This window comes from Python bivittatus, unplaced genomic scaffold (assembly GCF_059951505.1).
Source record: "Python bivittatus isolate LINGU-HERP-01145 unplaced genomic scaffold, Pbiv_v1 ctg000120_np1212, whole genome shotgun sequence".
NCBI classification, from domain to species: domain Eukaryota; kingdom Metazoa; phylum Chordata; class Lepidosauria; order Squamata; family Pythonidae; genus Python; species Python bivittatus.
The window spans coordinates 5,688,566-5,705,186 of NW_028277037.1; the positions used below are offsets into that span (position 1 = coordinate 5,688,566).

The following is a 16,621-nucleotide window of genomic DNA, read 5'->3' on the forward strand; positions in this document are numbered from 1 at the left end:
TGACCAGAAGGGAAGTAGTTTAAGAATGGAGCAGTCAGCAGCAGTCTGAGTCGATACCCGCTTACATCTTGCATAGGGATTCATTGGATAAACTTCTTTTTTTTTTCATTTTTTCCTCTGCATCTTCCATAGGGATTCATTGGAGAAATTGTTGGGGGGAGGGGGGTTGCATTTTTTCCTGTGCATTTTCCATAGGGATTCATTGGAGAAGCTTTTGGGGGGGTTGCATTTTTTTTTTTTCACCGCAGGTCCTAGATAGATCCAAAGTATTTTTGAACTTCTTTTTCCCCCCAGCTTCTGCCCCAAAGACTCCCTTTCCGTACATTCTTTCCAGCATCCCATTAGGTTAGAAAAAATAGTAATGTTATCGCTCTCTCCTGCTTCCAAACACGACATCATTTACTGATTATGTAGCCAGAAGGATTTCATGCAGCGCATCCAATTCCCTCCTGTCTAGTTTTTTTCTTTTCCTTTCCATTACACTCAAACTTACAGGAGGATCTGCCGATGGATCACAAAAAAAAAAAAGGAAAAAAAAGACAATAGTAGCAGTGACCACCCAAAGGAAGCCTTACCCCATTTTTTATGGGCATGGTAATTAGGGGTGTGACTTTGAATGGCCACAGCCATCATCTTGATTTTTTTGGCCTCTGCCTGCAGAGACCCCTAGCTGTTTTAATATGCTTAGTTCTCAAATGGTGGGGTATCTTGTACAATTCTTGCTTTAGTAAATTCTCTTCCCTCCCTCCCCGCCATGTTGCATTTTTTTAAAACATTGGGGTTCTGATGATTTCCTGTGTTTCATTTAGGCTGCCCTTGGTACTTGTCGATTGAGTTTGCTAGTGATAATAGCGAGTTCTCAGCCTTTTGTTTCTCTAATCCTGTTTCAGGAGTCAGTCAAAAACATGGGACAGCTCTCCAAAGGCATGCCTGAACGTCTGCAGTGAAAATCCTTGCCATAAATATTCAGCACAGCTGTATGGTCTATGCAAATGATGAAAATGATCCAAAGAATATAATCTTGTACACCTTGGCATGGACCATGCTGGTGGTGAAGGACATAGTGGGAACTTCCACAAAGGAATATTTTTCTGAAATACCAAAAAATAATTGTTTCCTTTTCTGATAAAGGCTGATTCCTTCTTTAATGATATTGAAAATGTATTGATGTGGAGATCAGTATTGACATCAGATAGAGAACAAGGAGTAAAATGGAGCACCTAACAAGAGTGGCATGTTATTGATTTCCAATCTCCACTGAGAGTGTAGGGGGAAGAGGGAATGGCCTTGAAAGACAGAGGAAGAGCTACTACCAGGGCAATAGTCAGATAAGAGGGGCTTGAGCCTGGACCAAAAAGCAACATGAGAAAATGTCTCAGGCAAGCCCTTCCCTAGTTCACATGAAGATAAGGTGAGGGTGGGGGAAGGACCTGCAGACTTGCAAGGTGCTGTTACTGTAGCTTTACCATAAAAGTAAACCTAACATATGTTAGATACCATAGTACCTAACCTATGTGGCATTGGTTTCTTAGTCTGGTCTATCTTGTTGGGTTGACAGGGGAATTGTCAAAAGCTCTTCTGAAACAAAATGTAAAAAAAGCTGATGCCCAAAGGCAATCTTAGAAAAAAATATGACAATGAAGCATGGGAATGAGTGGATAACATCATAATTCTGTGCATGTTTATTCAGAAATGTATCTCTGGAATCCTGATTTATGTCAGCAACATCAATACGGGAATGTGCACTTAGTGATACAAATATTAATTTTCTGACATACTAAAATATATAGTTGGGGACATACGAATGCCTAGATCCTCCCAGACCTCTGTGGTGCCCCAAGTGCCCCTCTGAAAGCATTACATAATAATATTTAATATGAGAAACATAAATAAATTCACAAGGGAGGGAACAGTCCTGTTAAATACATCATCTTAATTTAAGTTAAATGTAAGATAAACTCTCCCTCAGCTCGGCTCCTGTTGAATACATGGGTACATTCATGTAGGTTTTGGGGTACTGATCTGGAAAAAAATTATAATTGTTTTCTTTTGGGATATATTTTACTTCCCAGTCTAACCTACCATTCTGGATCTTCCATCCAAACATTACCCAAGTCTCAGCCTGCTTAGCTTTTTTGAGATCAGCTAAGGTCAACCTTGTACTGAAAATTAAATTGAAATTAAATCAAGTTTGGCTTTTGTTGCAACCACACCAATATCTATGCCTCCCCTCTGCCCACTTTCTAGAGTGTACCCTTTAAAAGATAAAGAACAGCCCCTGGACCAAAAGTGCTTCTGGATCCCAGCTCCATTTGGCCAAAAGAGGTCTGTGGGCTCCTGGAAGTACAGATTGTTTCATTTATTTTCATAATTTTCACTGTTTCACTGAATATACATTGACTGCTAGGGGAGGACGAGATGGAAGTTGAGGGGAGTGCAATCACTTATTTGTAATTATGATTATGTGCCATCAAGTCAATGCTGACTCTTAACAACCACATAGATAGATCTTTCCCAGGGTGATCTGTCCCCAACCTGGCCCTTTAGGACTTCCAGTGATGCCCCCATCATCACTATAATTGAGTGCATCCACCTTGCTGCTGGTGGTCCTCTTCTTCTCTTTCCTTCCACATTTCCCAGCATTTCTCAGGTAAACCAGGACTTCACATAATGTGTCCAAAATATCATAATTTGAGCTTGTCATTTGTGCTTTCAGTGAGAACTCTGGATTGATTTGTTCTTTGATCTGTTTGTCTTCTTGGCTCTCCAAGGTATTCTCAGGAGTGGTCTCCAACACCAAAGTTCAGAAGCATCCATACTCTCTCTCTCTTGCTTCTTCAAAGTCCAGCTTTCACTTTCATAGGCTTCAGTTGATTTTACAAGATTGTAAGGCCCTTGCTGTGTGCCACTACTAATTTTTTTTTAAATCTTTTCATGAAAATAATTAATGTACAGGAAATTGGTATTTTGCCAAGCAAAGTACCAGCCTTCAGTATCATCCTGATTTCCAAGAATATCTCTGAGTCCTAGAAGCTTTCTTATAAAATTAAAATGATGACGCTCTTTGGAAGAGTCACTGTTGTGAGATGGGTGGCCATATAATATGTAAGTAAGTAAGTAAGTAAATAAATAAATATCCATCTCCCTGGGAAAAAGATTAACAGAAACAATTCTTGATAGAATTGTTTGATAGGGAGAATCCTAGATGCTGAAACTGTGTTTTGTGATTTGTTCCACCCACTGTGACAACCATTTGATGTGAGTGCCCATGATTTGATGGTTCCAAATTTCACACCTGCGTTGGTGCCCTAATATTGAGGGGGTTAGGTATAGATGGTAAAGATTAAATTTTAATGGTTCCTCTGGAAATTTTACCAAGATCCACTGTTGTGTTGGATAATGACTGCTCTGGAATTTTCCAGGCCTGGAGTCTTGGCTTAGTCATTTCCATTGCCCTGAGTGCTTTGAAAGGCAGCTAATGCCGGGTTATTGTGGGAAATAAAATGGTGGCACCAATGTTATGGTAGTATCTGTAGTTAAACCAAGCCAACCTTTCTAACCTTCCATGGAATCCCAGGCCCAGGGCCAAATCTGAAACAAGTTGCAACTTCTGGTATAATCTGCAAGGTGCATTGTGAGCCCTGAGTTGTGATTTAGTGTTACCTTTCAGCTTCTGAGGATATCATGGTTCCTTGGTATACTCAGACTTAATGGGGCAGTGATACAAGCAATTCAACGGTTTGTTGCTTTGTTTAAAAAAAAAAATCCTTCTAGGAAACTTCTGTTGAAATCTGATTACTTCTGACATACACTTGGCTTATTACTGTTGCAACTTCTTTAGAGGAAGGAAGGAACGATTGCAAAAGGAGAAACAAGAGTATGTTTTATGAGCAGCAGTGAGACATTTTCTTGGCACTGAGCTCTTTTTAAGTTGCTTCTAGATTAACATCTTATGTAGCTTCTTTGCTACAATGAAATCAGCTTGATCTTCCAAAGATCCTAACGCAAACCAGGGAATAAAAGAAACAGCTTCATTTGGGTGCTTTTTCCCATTTGTAAGTGCTGGTAGTTCTTGGTTGTGTTTATTTCTTACACTAGCATGAATTCTACCCTTGAGAACCTCTGAGTGGAATTTTGTCCTTGCAGTAATCCTGGAAAAATAAATTAGGCTGTAAAGGGTCTTGGCCACCCAGTGAGTTCAACATCACAGCTAAGGGAAGATGTGAATCTGGAGTTTCCATATGTAAAACTCTGCCCTCCCTGGCTATTTAATTTTTTTAAATACTTGGGTATTTCTAGTGTTTCTCCTTTCCTGTGGAGTACAAGGCCTTTAGGAATCCTTTCCTAATTTGGAATTTGATGTTTGAACTGAGCTTCAGAAGGATGTCATATTCAAGGAAAGCTATTTATTTACAAATTCAGAAATTCAGGTAGACTAGACTAGACAAGATATGAAAGGGGAATGTAGAACTTTTCCGTGCTGTCGTACTGAAGTGCTCTCCACCCACCCTTCAATCAGCAGAAAACCATGCAGGCATGACATGTGTGGTCCCCATGAGAATTAGGAAGAAAAGACTAGCATTAGTACAGCTAAGGGATCATCCTCATGGCCACATCCTCCAGTCTTTGAAGAGGCAGGAAATTATGGCAGTGTGCTTGTACTACTCCCATTGCTAAATCAGTAATGTGGCCAAGAAGGGATGCTGTCTTTAAATAGTTATAATGTAGGATAATTTAAAGAAAGGAATTGGTAGGTGCCACTGGTCTTGTTTGCCCTCCCACCAAAAGTCATTAGCCATCAGGAAAACACTCACCACTTCTATTCCTGAATGTCTGAGAAGGAGGTGAGTTTTAACAGAGGATTAGAGCTGTGAGTTTAACCAGGTGTCGAACCTCGCTCTGTTTTTGTGCAAGTCTTTTACGTGGTTGTGCTCAAAGGGTTTTAATGCTGTTTTAGAATAGTGCAGTGCCAGAACAGTGCTGCTCCAGAAGAGCATTAAACTTGCCTTGAAAAGGCCGATGCTCTCTGAGCCCACCCACACAATCCTAACCTTATATTTTTATGCTAATGTGATTTGCTAGTGCCTACTGACAGATTAAAAGGAGGTGCCCTTTGCTCTGTGGGGGTGAGGATCAAATCTGTACTCCAGCTGCTCAAAATAATACAGTAAATTGCATGAAGTCCCAATAATTTCAGTCATTCAGACTCTTCTTTGAAAATCGCCTTGCCCCCAAAATGGAGAAATCACTTACTCCAGATGACCACAGTTGTAACCCTAGAAAAAGAAATAAATTTAATTGCAACAAAACCAGTTACCAAACGTTGAAAATGGCCCATTTGGTTCTATCTGTACCGCTGGACATTTAACATTTAACACTGTCATTCAGAGAAGAGCTTAGTCAAGAATAAACCCTTTGGAATTCCATCAAGGATGGGCTTCCTGAGTTCTGAGCTTAGCAAAGCTTCTGTATCAGTTTAAATAAAGGTTTTCCATGGCTGCTCCTCCACATTTCTGAGCTTCCTTTCTGGGCCAAATGTAGCCCAAGTCAAGATGGATATGGAGGATAGTGCAGAGTGACCAAGTCAGCTTCAAGTGGCCAGTAAGAGCTGGGTAGATTGTTTGTATGGTCATACTTCTGTCAGGAGAAGAGGGAAAACACTACTTCTATGGGAAGAGCTAAATTTGAATCTACACTGGCTACACAGTGGGCTGGGGATGAAATGAAGGCAACGTGATAAGGATATGCCCTTTAAAAATGGTTAGTGAGGATAAGACAGCAGTTTAGACTGCAGTTAGCAGGTTGTAAGGACAAATCCTACAGAGGATTTATGCCTGTCTGATGGGTGAAGGACAAGTTGAAGGCAATCTCATGGGGATACAGCAGGAAAAAGAATTTGTGGGGTTTTTAAAGCCAGTGCTACTTCCAACATCATACAAATTAGTCCCAAGCACCCAGAACTGTTCTCCCTATATCTTTCCCTGTATTATTTTCACTCTCAAAATGGTGGTTGTCCATTTCAGAGGGAAAGTCAAAAGTTCTTTTATCTGTTATTTTATACTGGATTTTTCAAAGAAATAGTGAAATTAGAGAAGATTTTGTTGGAATAGCACTGTATGGGGAAAAGAATTGTATTTTTTTCTTCTACTGTGGTCCTGTTGAAAACATTTCCACCCAGGGATGCTAAGCCAACATGAATCAGCCCTGGTTTGATTTTAGCTGGGGTTCTGAGATTGAAAGAAGACATGATTTGATTTGAGTTTGCTGTTTGAAATTCAAAGGTAATCTGATTTGATCTGATCTACTTTGAGATTCAGTTTGAAGGAAAAATTGGTCCCTGGGCTATAAAGGGAAAACATCAAAACTGTAGCTGCTTCATTTCTGGCAGAAGTGGATGAAAGTAGTAGAAATCCTTCAGAGAACATTAATTGTGCCAAGTTTCAGCTCTTCAAGGGTTTCACTGCTGGAATTGTTTCCCTGTACCTCTTTTAAAGCAGAAATAGCGCAGTGATCCCTGAATTATTTAACAAAGATCTTATGGCAGAGATCTTTTATTGAAGGATTCTATTCTAAGTTAAAAATATATTTTCCAAGAGCATTCAACAAGTAAGCTCTTAATTTTCTTGGATGCTAGGCTTAACGTGACACTGAAGAATGCTCTGAGATGTTGTTGTATGGTGCTGTGTTTCTATTCCCTGGTTTCTGTGGGGTGCCAGGGAAATAACCTAAGCTGGTTAGGAAGCTCTAGGAATGCCAAACTGGGAAGGCACAATGGTAGCGTTTGGCATCTTTTGAGCAAGTCTCACTTATAATCTCCTCCATGTTACTTACTTAATAAGGACAATAGAAACAGGTTGACGTAGGGAGATACAGTGCCTCAGAAACAGGCAGGCTGCAGAGAAAGCAGCTGGTATGAAAAACATGCCATTTTTATCTTGCCATGCTGTATTCTTAAAACATTTGGTCCAGGGCCCAGAAATGTTAGCCTGGCATCCACTGACTCATTAATAAGAGACTTTCCTCAGGCATCCAGCAGATTTGACTCAAGAGTATGTATTGGATTGGACCAGCCTCCTTGAGTCCATCTTTAGAGTGCTAAGAGCTGACTTCAACTCCTGGCTGGTTGGCAGGACCAGCATAGAAGAGTAAAAGTTCATTAGCACAAGAAGCTGAGAACTGAAAAAGTGAAGAAAGACCAAAGCAATGTTAGCTTTGTCACCCCCAAATTGGCAGAGAATTTAGCGGAGAGCCAGAGGGGTATAGTGGTGAAGGTGTTGGACTAGGAATGGGGAAACCCAGGTTCAAGCTCATTCTTAGTCCCAGAAGCTCACTTTGGGCTATTCACTCACGCTCTCAACCCAAACTATCTCTCAGGGTTATTGTTGTGGGGGGAAATTGGAGGAGGGGTATGATCTATGTTGCTTGAGTTCCTGGAGGAGGAATAATACATCACACGAATAAAGAATAAAACTATTAAGAAGGTGGTAAAACTCATTGGCAGCAATGTGTGTCAAGATCAGCGAGCCCACCATACTATTCAAATCCTTTCTTCCTTGTTGCTTACTTACAGAAGTAAAATTGCAACGTGGTGTCTTATTATTTCTTATTATAGTTTTAGTTTCAGTTTAGGGTTAGGCACTGTATAGGGTAACAACCCCAGAGGAATCAGGGAAGCCATGAAATCTGCAGAGCCCTTTGCATGCATGAGAAGTCCTCTCAGGCCACCTGATTTGATTTGCTGCAGGAAAGCAGGTTTCTCCTTTGATGTCTGAATCACCTTTGATGGGATGATTTGACAGAAGTTTTCCACAATCTTAGTAGTTGCTGACATCCCTACTGGTATAGCCTCCACTGGTGCCAGTGGAAGTTTCCTCCAGGTATTAACTAAAAACATGGGGGCAGGGTCAGTTTAGTTGGGACCATGAATTAACACTTAACTCCCTTCCATGACATGTCAGAAACCTGAAGAGCAACCTTGATCCCTCCCTGAAAAACCACATAACTTCAGTTCATGCATTTACTGTCAGATTTGTATTGCCCTAATTTAGCAAGACAAGAGAAGGAGTGTTCTCAGGGGGGCTTCCTATATGCACACGCCTGGAACAGGTTAGAGACCTCAGGCCTAGAACATCCATGGAGGCTTTGAATTGTTTGTTGAACAAACCACCTTGAGCATTTTCTGTAAAAGCAACCTTCTCTACTTTCCTTCCCCAATCATGTCCAACCTCCCTTTTGTCTGTCATTCCTCCCACACAGAGTTCCAGCCTGCACCAGTGACTTGATTTTTAGTTTTTCTTTGCAATTTAAATACAGTGATTAAAGGGAAACTCTTGGGCTTTTAATAAGTTGTTCTCCCCTTCCCCAGAAATGCTACAAGCTGCAGTCTAAAACAGGGTTCCTCAACCTTGGCAACTTTAAGACAGGTGGACTTCAACTCCCAGAATTCCCCAGCCAGCCTTGCTGGCTGGAGAATTCTGGAAGTTGAAGTCCACCCATCTTAAAGTTGCCAAGGTTGAGGAACTCTGGTCTAAAACATGTATTACCTGTCCCCAGTTGCTAGTGAGGACAAAACACTACTTGGGTTATTAATATTATATAGCTATTCCTTATCAAGTTCCCTTTCTTTGGATGATGAATGCATGGATTTGTTTATTGGTTCCTTTCACAGAGAGCAAAGGGAAAAGAAATGCCCTTCATGATTACCGGAAAACAGCTGATACCTCATTAATAAGAATAGACAAGACACTGAAAGTGAAAACGAAGCTGCTAAATACTGCAGAACAGTGTGCCAAGAGATGCAACAGAAGTAAAGGACTTTTATTCATTTGCAAGTAAGGAATACTGTACTTTTCATCTCTAAAGGTTCTGCTTTTTAAGAGAGTAGCCTAAAAAAGAAGCAGGCTGATGGACCCAATGCTAGAGGTTTGTATGACTTGGACTTTGTTTGGATCTTCCTTCTGGGAAGGATGGTACAACTCTATCTTTTTTCCCTGAATATAGTCCAGAAGGTGAGTGAAGATAACTTCTAAACAGGGCCATTGCTCTTAGGTCCTTTGGTTCTATCTGCATTTATGATTATTATGGTCTTCATATTGCTATGAATTTAATTAGAAAACAGAGAATTGGAGAAATGGTTCAAAGCCCTGAACTCAGAATTCAGAGCTGCCAAGAAAGAAGTGTTTTCAAGCCCTTGACCAGATCAACTTCATCTTTGTGCATTTGTGTTTTCTTAGGCAGTTCTTGTAACATTGGAAGTATTGCAATACCTGCCTGTCCTTTTAGTTTACCTATAGCAGTAGATAACTTAGATCCCCCATGGAACCAGATAGTCTTCTTTTCAATCTGGCTAGGGTCCAAATTACTTCTGGCTTGCCTTGGCTTGAGGCCTTCAACCCAGTTAGAAAAAAGGGGGAATTGATTTTAAAAAATATGTAAGTGAGCCTGTGTGTATCCACAGACTCATATCCGCATATCCACAGACAGGAAAGATCTAAGAATTGGGATTTCAAGATTCTAGAGCAGCGTTTCTCAACCTTGACAACTTGAAGATTTGTAGGCTTCAGCTCCCAGAATTCCCCAGCCAGCCTTGCTGGCTGGGGAATTCTGGGAGTTGAAGTCCACACATCTTCAAGTTGCCAAGGTTGAGAAACACTGTCCTAGAGCAATGCTTGTTACCTTGCATTTAGCTTTGTAGAGATTGGATTTTCATGCATCCAGTGGTTAGAAACAAAAACAAAGTCTATAGCTGTTTTGAAAATATCCAGTGGAAATAGCAAATACACACTGCTTATAGTATTGACTCCATGTGGGGGTGGATAAAAAGCTTGAGATTGTCAAACTTCATTGAGTATGACAGATTCTGGGCTAAAACTAGAAGTAGTTTGTGATGCAACTGATACTTCATCTTGCTGAGACTGAGAATGAGTGAAGGATAATAAGACTCTAGCAGTTATGGGTAACATTTTCTACTCCCACACAGTTTACTCTTGTGCAAGATTTTTTTTTTAAAGAAAAAAATATTTGCCTTTCATATAATCATTTCTGAAATCAGAGTCAAAGCTCCCGATGATAGATCATTGGGACCTCCTCTGCTAATAAATTAAATTCTCGGCAGCACAGTCCTTCCTACTGGGTCCAGCTGGAGTGAAGTAGATGCTTGTTTACATTCTTTGAGTTGTGCTTTCTCTGTCTATTAGGTACAACCTCATTTTATTCAAAGAAAGTACATTTTTGACCGCTATCATTGGCTGAGCAAAGCTATGATGGATCTGAAGCTTGTTCAAAGCTTGTTGGTGCATTGTGACCTTTCCAGACATTTTGAATACAGCAAAATCTTGCTAGTCTGGTGCCTGAAAGTTGATGGTGGTCACCATTATTTCTTAGCCACTTCCAGATTTGAAGGAAGGTATAGGATGAAACAGTTGCTCAAAAGTTCATTTATATGGACAATTGTTTTCAAAAATACAAAGATTCAAAACTTCACATCTGTATTTCAAAAGGAAGACAAAAGCACTAAAAGGTCATCCTGTTGCTGTGGAATTTAGAGAAATGGGCCTGATCAATAAAGGATCTTTTGGGAAACAGGCTTGTTTCCCAGAAAAAGAAAAAGGTACAGTTACACTGGACTCCTGGTAACTACATGAGCACAACTATGAAATTATTTAGCAACAGTCTGGAAGTGGTTGGGCACTGTCTTCTTCTGAGTTCTTTGTCACTGCCTACTGTCCTGGCATTTCTTAGAACTAACCAGAACCAACCATGCTTTGCTTCCTTCCATGAGCAGAAAGGTCAGCCTGGTACTGCCATCTGCGGAGAACTTCCTCAGTATTACTGTACCTCTCAGTAATTGATTTCAGGCAGTGAATTTGTCCTGCAGAATCACTTTTTCAACTTAGTATGATAATAATTGTCACGGAGAAGTGCCACCATGTAAGGCAGTGTTCCTCAACCTTGGCAGCTTGAAGATGTGTGGACTTCTTCAAGCTGCCAAGGTTGAGGAACACTGATGTAAGGCATCCACACTGTCTCTCTTCTAAAACACTAGATCCTAAAAAGGGATTTTCAAGCCCCTTTTTTATTTCAGGAACTATTATTGTGATCTCTTTCAGAATCAGAAGTCACTCTTTTTCATCCCTGAGCAACTGGAAAGTCAACAAACGTTTGTGGCACAATCCTACAAAAGATAAACTCTCCTTTGAATTGTACTTGACTCATGGTGACTTCATGGAGATATGCGCATGGCTTTCTTCCCAAAAATATGGAGCCATTGTCTTTTGGGGGGATTTTTCTTTTACCTCTCAGTCCAGCTGACATCCATAATATTCCCTGGTGGTCTCTGAGATCAGATAAAGTTGGTGAAGAGCCGTACTGAGGACACAAACCCGAATCTCTCCACTATGCCCTTTCATGGCCTGCATAACTGGAATTTGACTTATGCCTCTGATTCTTAGTGAGATCATTAGTAACTATACTTCATGTTAATAATATTAGTAATATCAATGATTTCATTTAATAATATTAATAATGCCTGCCTTTTGAAAGCAACTCTGTAATTATTGCTAGCAATATCATTTGTAAATTGTTTCCAAAACTCAGAAGATCTTTTTTTTTTTTCATTTTAATATTGGTAAGGATAGTAACTTAAATATTAAGTTACAAATATTTTTAATTTAGAATTCCCTGTGTGCTGAGTGCTGTTCATCCATGTTCAGCTAAAATAAAAATAGCTAGAGAAAAGCACTGAGGAAAATCTTCTATAGATCATGGTACTAGTGAGCCTCACATCAATATGCATGAATGTATATATAAATGTATATCCAGCAAAGCAACTTATGCATCCCAAATGCCTCTTCAATTTTTTCTCCATACGACCTTCATAATTAAAAACTGCCTTACATTTATCTGTACCAAAGTAGAATCTGAACACCCTAATCTTCTTGAGTCTGAAAGAAGGGCAACAAATTCATAAATGTCCAGTAAACTGGAAAAAAAAAAAAGTAAGAATGTGGTGTTATCTGAAGATACATTAATTCTGTCTAGTCTCTGAGATTTTCTCCCATGTAATTATGGTGATAATGAAAACCATATATCCCAGGAGAACTTGACTGTTCAATTTATTTTGTTTTCTATCCAGGGCTTTCGCATTTGACAAAACGACCAAACGCTGCCATTGGTTATCTTTTACTAGCCTAGAAAATGGAGTCAGGAAGAAACATGACAGTGCATTCGTTCTCTATGAAAAGAAAGGTAAGTGGCCCAATTGGGTTAGCCATGCTGCAGAGATAAGACCATTTTTTTGTTGGACAAGGGTTTCGGTGAGTCATGTGATCATGCAGAGCAGGGAGGACTAGGTCATAGGTGTGGGTTAGGAGAAGACGGGGGTTTTCTGTGTCCTCACTGAAGCTTATTGCAGGCTTACACCACTGTGTTCTTTCCTGCCTTAAAATGGTGGGAAATGGGGGGAACGCTTGGAGGGCCCCCAAGGACAAAAAATGCCCAACCTTCACTGTTGCAATTGTAAATTTTCTCCTTTATATCTATTCTAAAGCTTTACAAAGAGCAGGTGGCCCCCCAAAATATTGCCTAAAAGCTCTGTGTTCCTGTAAGAAAATAAACTTCTGCTGGATGAAGTGAAACTAAAGGAAGATTGATGAAACTAAACAGAGCATTGTTCTTTGGCCATAATCAATGTTCCATGAATGAATATAGATAAAACCAGTGATCTGTATTAGATACAATTTTTGTTGTTATTTATCTAAAAAAAAAATCAGAACCATTCTTTGAACTGCTTTTGACACTCTCCTCTATTCACTTTTGCTAACAATACATGGATAGGAAGACAATTTTCCTTTGGTCTGCACGCTTTCCCAAAATTGTGATACAGTTTTCCAGTGTGATATATATGTACAAAAGAGGCATTGAGAAATGTATACAATGAAGGAATGTTGTATGAAACTAAATGCATGCTTATGGGTTTTGAATAAATGTGCAGAAATTGAATGGAACAGACTTTTGAAGCTATCTATCACCCGCTAGGTTTCTACACCCTGCTCTTCAGAAAATGATCACATTCTCCTTTGCTTTGTTTTACTGATTCTTCTCCAACAGACTATGTTAGAAATTGTATCACTGGTAAAGGAGCAACATATAAGGGAAATATATCAGTCACAAAAAGTGGGATCGAGTGCCAAGCCTGGAATTCTACAATACCTCACGAACACAGGTAAGATTGGTAGGATCAGCCCTACCTTTTCCATCAATGGTTGTTCTTTGAATATTTAAATACATGGACTATGATCATAGGTGTCTGCAGGGGTGTGTGTGAAAAAAGTCAAGATGGTAATCATTTGGTGGCAGCCAACTTCTTGCCTTTTTTGATTCCTTCAATAGAAGAGAACATCTGTAGCTCAGGATTGAACTGTGGAGTCCTGGGTGCTCTCTAAGCTTGGTGGTTGGCTTGCAACATTCCATTGCCTGCTAGTAAACCACCAAGCTCAGAAGGAACCCAGGACTCCACAGCTTTTGACTCCTCTATGCACACGTTTGAGTGTGACAGAAAATTCTTGCATCAATGCGCTGACCAACACATATGTTACATGGTACGAAAATAGGAACACTATTCCATGAGGAAAAGGGTTAACTGATCAGTATTAGATCAGCTGTTACACTAGGAAAACAGTTTTGTCATTTTTCTTTTCAAGAATGTACAGTGACAAAGTAACTTGGGAAATTATTCCAAGGAATCTGGAAGAATCGATGAGCCTTATTTGTCCTGAAGGGTTGGTTGGAATTTGCATTTAAGTTTTTAGATTGTTGGAGCTAATCATTAAAGTGGCCCTCAGAAAGTGCAACAGAGTCTAGTGAATCAGATGGCATCCACATTCTTCTCATAAATAAAAAGATAAACATGTAAAGCTAGCATGCTAGGAAATATTTGGAAATAACCCTACCATCATGCTTTACACCTTTAAAAAAAAAAGAGAGAAGGAGTAAAATCAATGAATTTGAATAAATAGTGTGCAGCCCATGCTCTGTTCCATGCAGACTGCCTTGAGTAAATTATTACCATTTGGCTTAGGCAAAAATGCTGTATTGATAGTAAGCCATTATTTTATTGCTTGTTATTATCCTGTCACTTAAAAGTAATTGAGGGAGGGAGAAGGACTCAGCTAAATAATGTGTTCTTTTTATGATTTTTAATTTTCTCAATATATAAGGCAAAGAGAAAAGCAAGATGCTTACAGGCTGGATGATTGATTTAAAACTTTTTTTTTTTTTAAGAAACTCATTCTTTTAGAATTTGCTATCTGTCTCTATCAGGCTCTACGCTTTAAATTCAGAGGAGTTAGATAAAGGAAAAAGGACAAGGACAAATAGTTACCCGTCTGTGACTCTGCAACAGAGGCTAGCTTTGTGGAAATTGGAAGGTCCCCAAGAGGGCCTTATTCCCTAGTAATTAAAAAAAAAAAGCCAACATTCTGAAGTATTGTGAAATATCATGAGGATTCATGGCAGAAGGCCTACATCTCTTGAGATGTTGATGTTTTCTAAGATTTCGGCTTTAGCAGGACAGATAAAGCTGCTGATCCCTGCTCCGTATCACTGGTTTTGAAGCAGGCAGAGTTAAAGAGGTGCAGTGATGAGGGTAAAAGACTACCCGCCCGCACCATGTTTGCAGTCCCTTTCATGAGCCAGTCCAGTTGTTCAGGTTGCAACAGCAGTAAAATGTGAGTACTGCCTTTCCCTGAAATCCTGCTGGTGCAGTGGCATATTGAAAGGTTGTTCACGCCACTGGCAAGATGACCCGGGTTCTGACCCCAGCAGAGCTCGAGAAAGCTTGTGGCATATATTGGTTTCTAATTCTCCTAACTGCTGGGATTTTATCTTCTCAAATTCCTTGCTTTTTGTTGCTCCTGTAGATAATCTTATTAGAATCTTTCTGGGCAAGGCTGAAGGACAATGATGTATTTAGGGTAATCTGGATTATTTGCTGCTAACTTGAAGCAAGTGCTTATCTTTCCCAGCCTAGGAGTTTTGGCTGAGAGGTGGAGAAGGAAATTCCCCTTATACTCTACCCTACAAGAGCAAACCACAGTTAAATGCAAACATGAAATGTAATTATCTATCAAAAGAACTTCCCTGAAGTTTCCTTACACAAAGCTATGATGAACTACACTACACTACACAGCCAAGTGTACCATCTAGGATGGTATTTTAAAACATGCATCTGGGAGAAGTAGTGAATTTTCAGATAAGTTGGCTTTGGAAATCTTAGAGTTACCCATTGTGGCATGGAATGTTGGCTGGTAGATGAAACATTCTTTTACTTTTTAGACCTGCATCCCTTAAGGGAAGAAACTCATTGTAAAAGCACAAAAGTGCCATATTTGGGTAAAGATTCTGCTAAATTGACTGAGGTTGCATGTTATTTTGGAGAGAAACTCCCTTACCCTTATTGCATAGCAATAGGACTTCTTAACCAACTTCATTGGATGTGTTCTTCTAAATAGTATCAATCTGGTAATATAAAGTAATAGTTATGATACCGCTTGCCTTTTAACCTGTAAAGTACCCCGATGCCTCTACTTTGCAACTTCAGGGGAGGTACAATTTAAGTTGGTCTCTGTGTGTATTTCTAGAAATACATGTAAATGAAAATTACTCATTAAATCCTAGATCATATATTTGACCTACTGATTTGCTCCAGAAGTTTAAAATGGTTTCTAAATTTAAATTTCTAAATGTAATACATGAGTGTGAATTTGTGTGTGTGTATACTTGGAGGGTGGGGGGTAGAGATTAAAGGTGTGCACAATAGTTCAAGACCAAGATGTTCCAACCTTACAACATCCTGTTTTGACTTCACTGGTGGAAATAGGAATTCTGACCTTACTGAACAAGAATAGACATTTTCAGTGAGGTCAGATGGAACATTTCAGTTGGGAATGTCTGAATCTGACAATGTTTTTCACATCCACACCCACATATATGTGGGATAAGGAAGCCCATAGTCAGATAGTTAATTCATGAAGATGGAAAGGTTCACATCAAAATGTGCATGCTCTTATACTGTAATGATTATCATTTTAAAACTAGCTTTTTACCTTCGAGCTATCGAGGTAAAGATCTTCAAGGAAACTACTGCCGGAATCCACGGGGAGAAGAAGGTGGCCCTTGGTGTTTTACAAGCAATCCAAAAATACGTCATGAAGTCTGTGAGATCCCCCTCTGCTCTGAAGGTAATGCTCAGAACATTGGCTATTGTTTGAACTCAGTTTTGTGTGAAAACTGGAAACTATTCGAGCATAACCAAATGTTGAATATCACAAATATTATGTTAGCAGTTACTAATCCCATTCTGCTTTTGGGTTCAGATGCACGTCTCTACAACTTGATATGACTTTTTAATTTTAAGTTATGTTACATAGTTGAGTAATCAGTTTATTGTTGTTACGTTGCACAACCTGGTCCTCAGTCTCTTTTGTTTCTCCCATCTCTTCCATAAGAAAGGAGGCATTAGTACTCACAGAAAACATGTTGAAGATATAGCAGTGCTATTTTGGAGCAATGGGACTGATGTTCAAAATTAGGAGCTCTTTTCTAAAATTGTTATAACTGGGCT

At 39.6% G+C, this 16,621-nt stretch overlaps 1 protein-coding gene across 1 annotated transcript in view; it reads left to right on the top strand.

Annotated features, from left to right (window-relative positions):
* HGF (hepatocyte growth factor) overlaps positions 1-16,621 on the top strand; it is a 67,731-nt gene that overhangs the window by 8,330 nt on the left and 42,780 nt on the right. The window contains exons 2-5 of the mRNA XM_025169403.2: positions 8,669-8,831; positions 12,134-12,246; positions 13,108-13,222; positions 16,096-16,238. Coding sequence (XP_025025171.1) covers positions 8,669-8,831; positions 12,134-12,246; positions 13,108-13,222; positions 16,096-16,238 — 534 coding nt within the window. The remainder of the gene's footprint in view (positions 1-8,668; positions 8,832-12,133; positions 12,247-13,107; positions 13,223-16,095; positions 16,239-16,621) is intronic.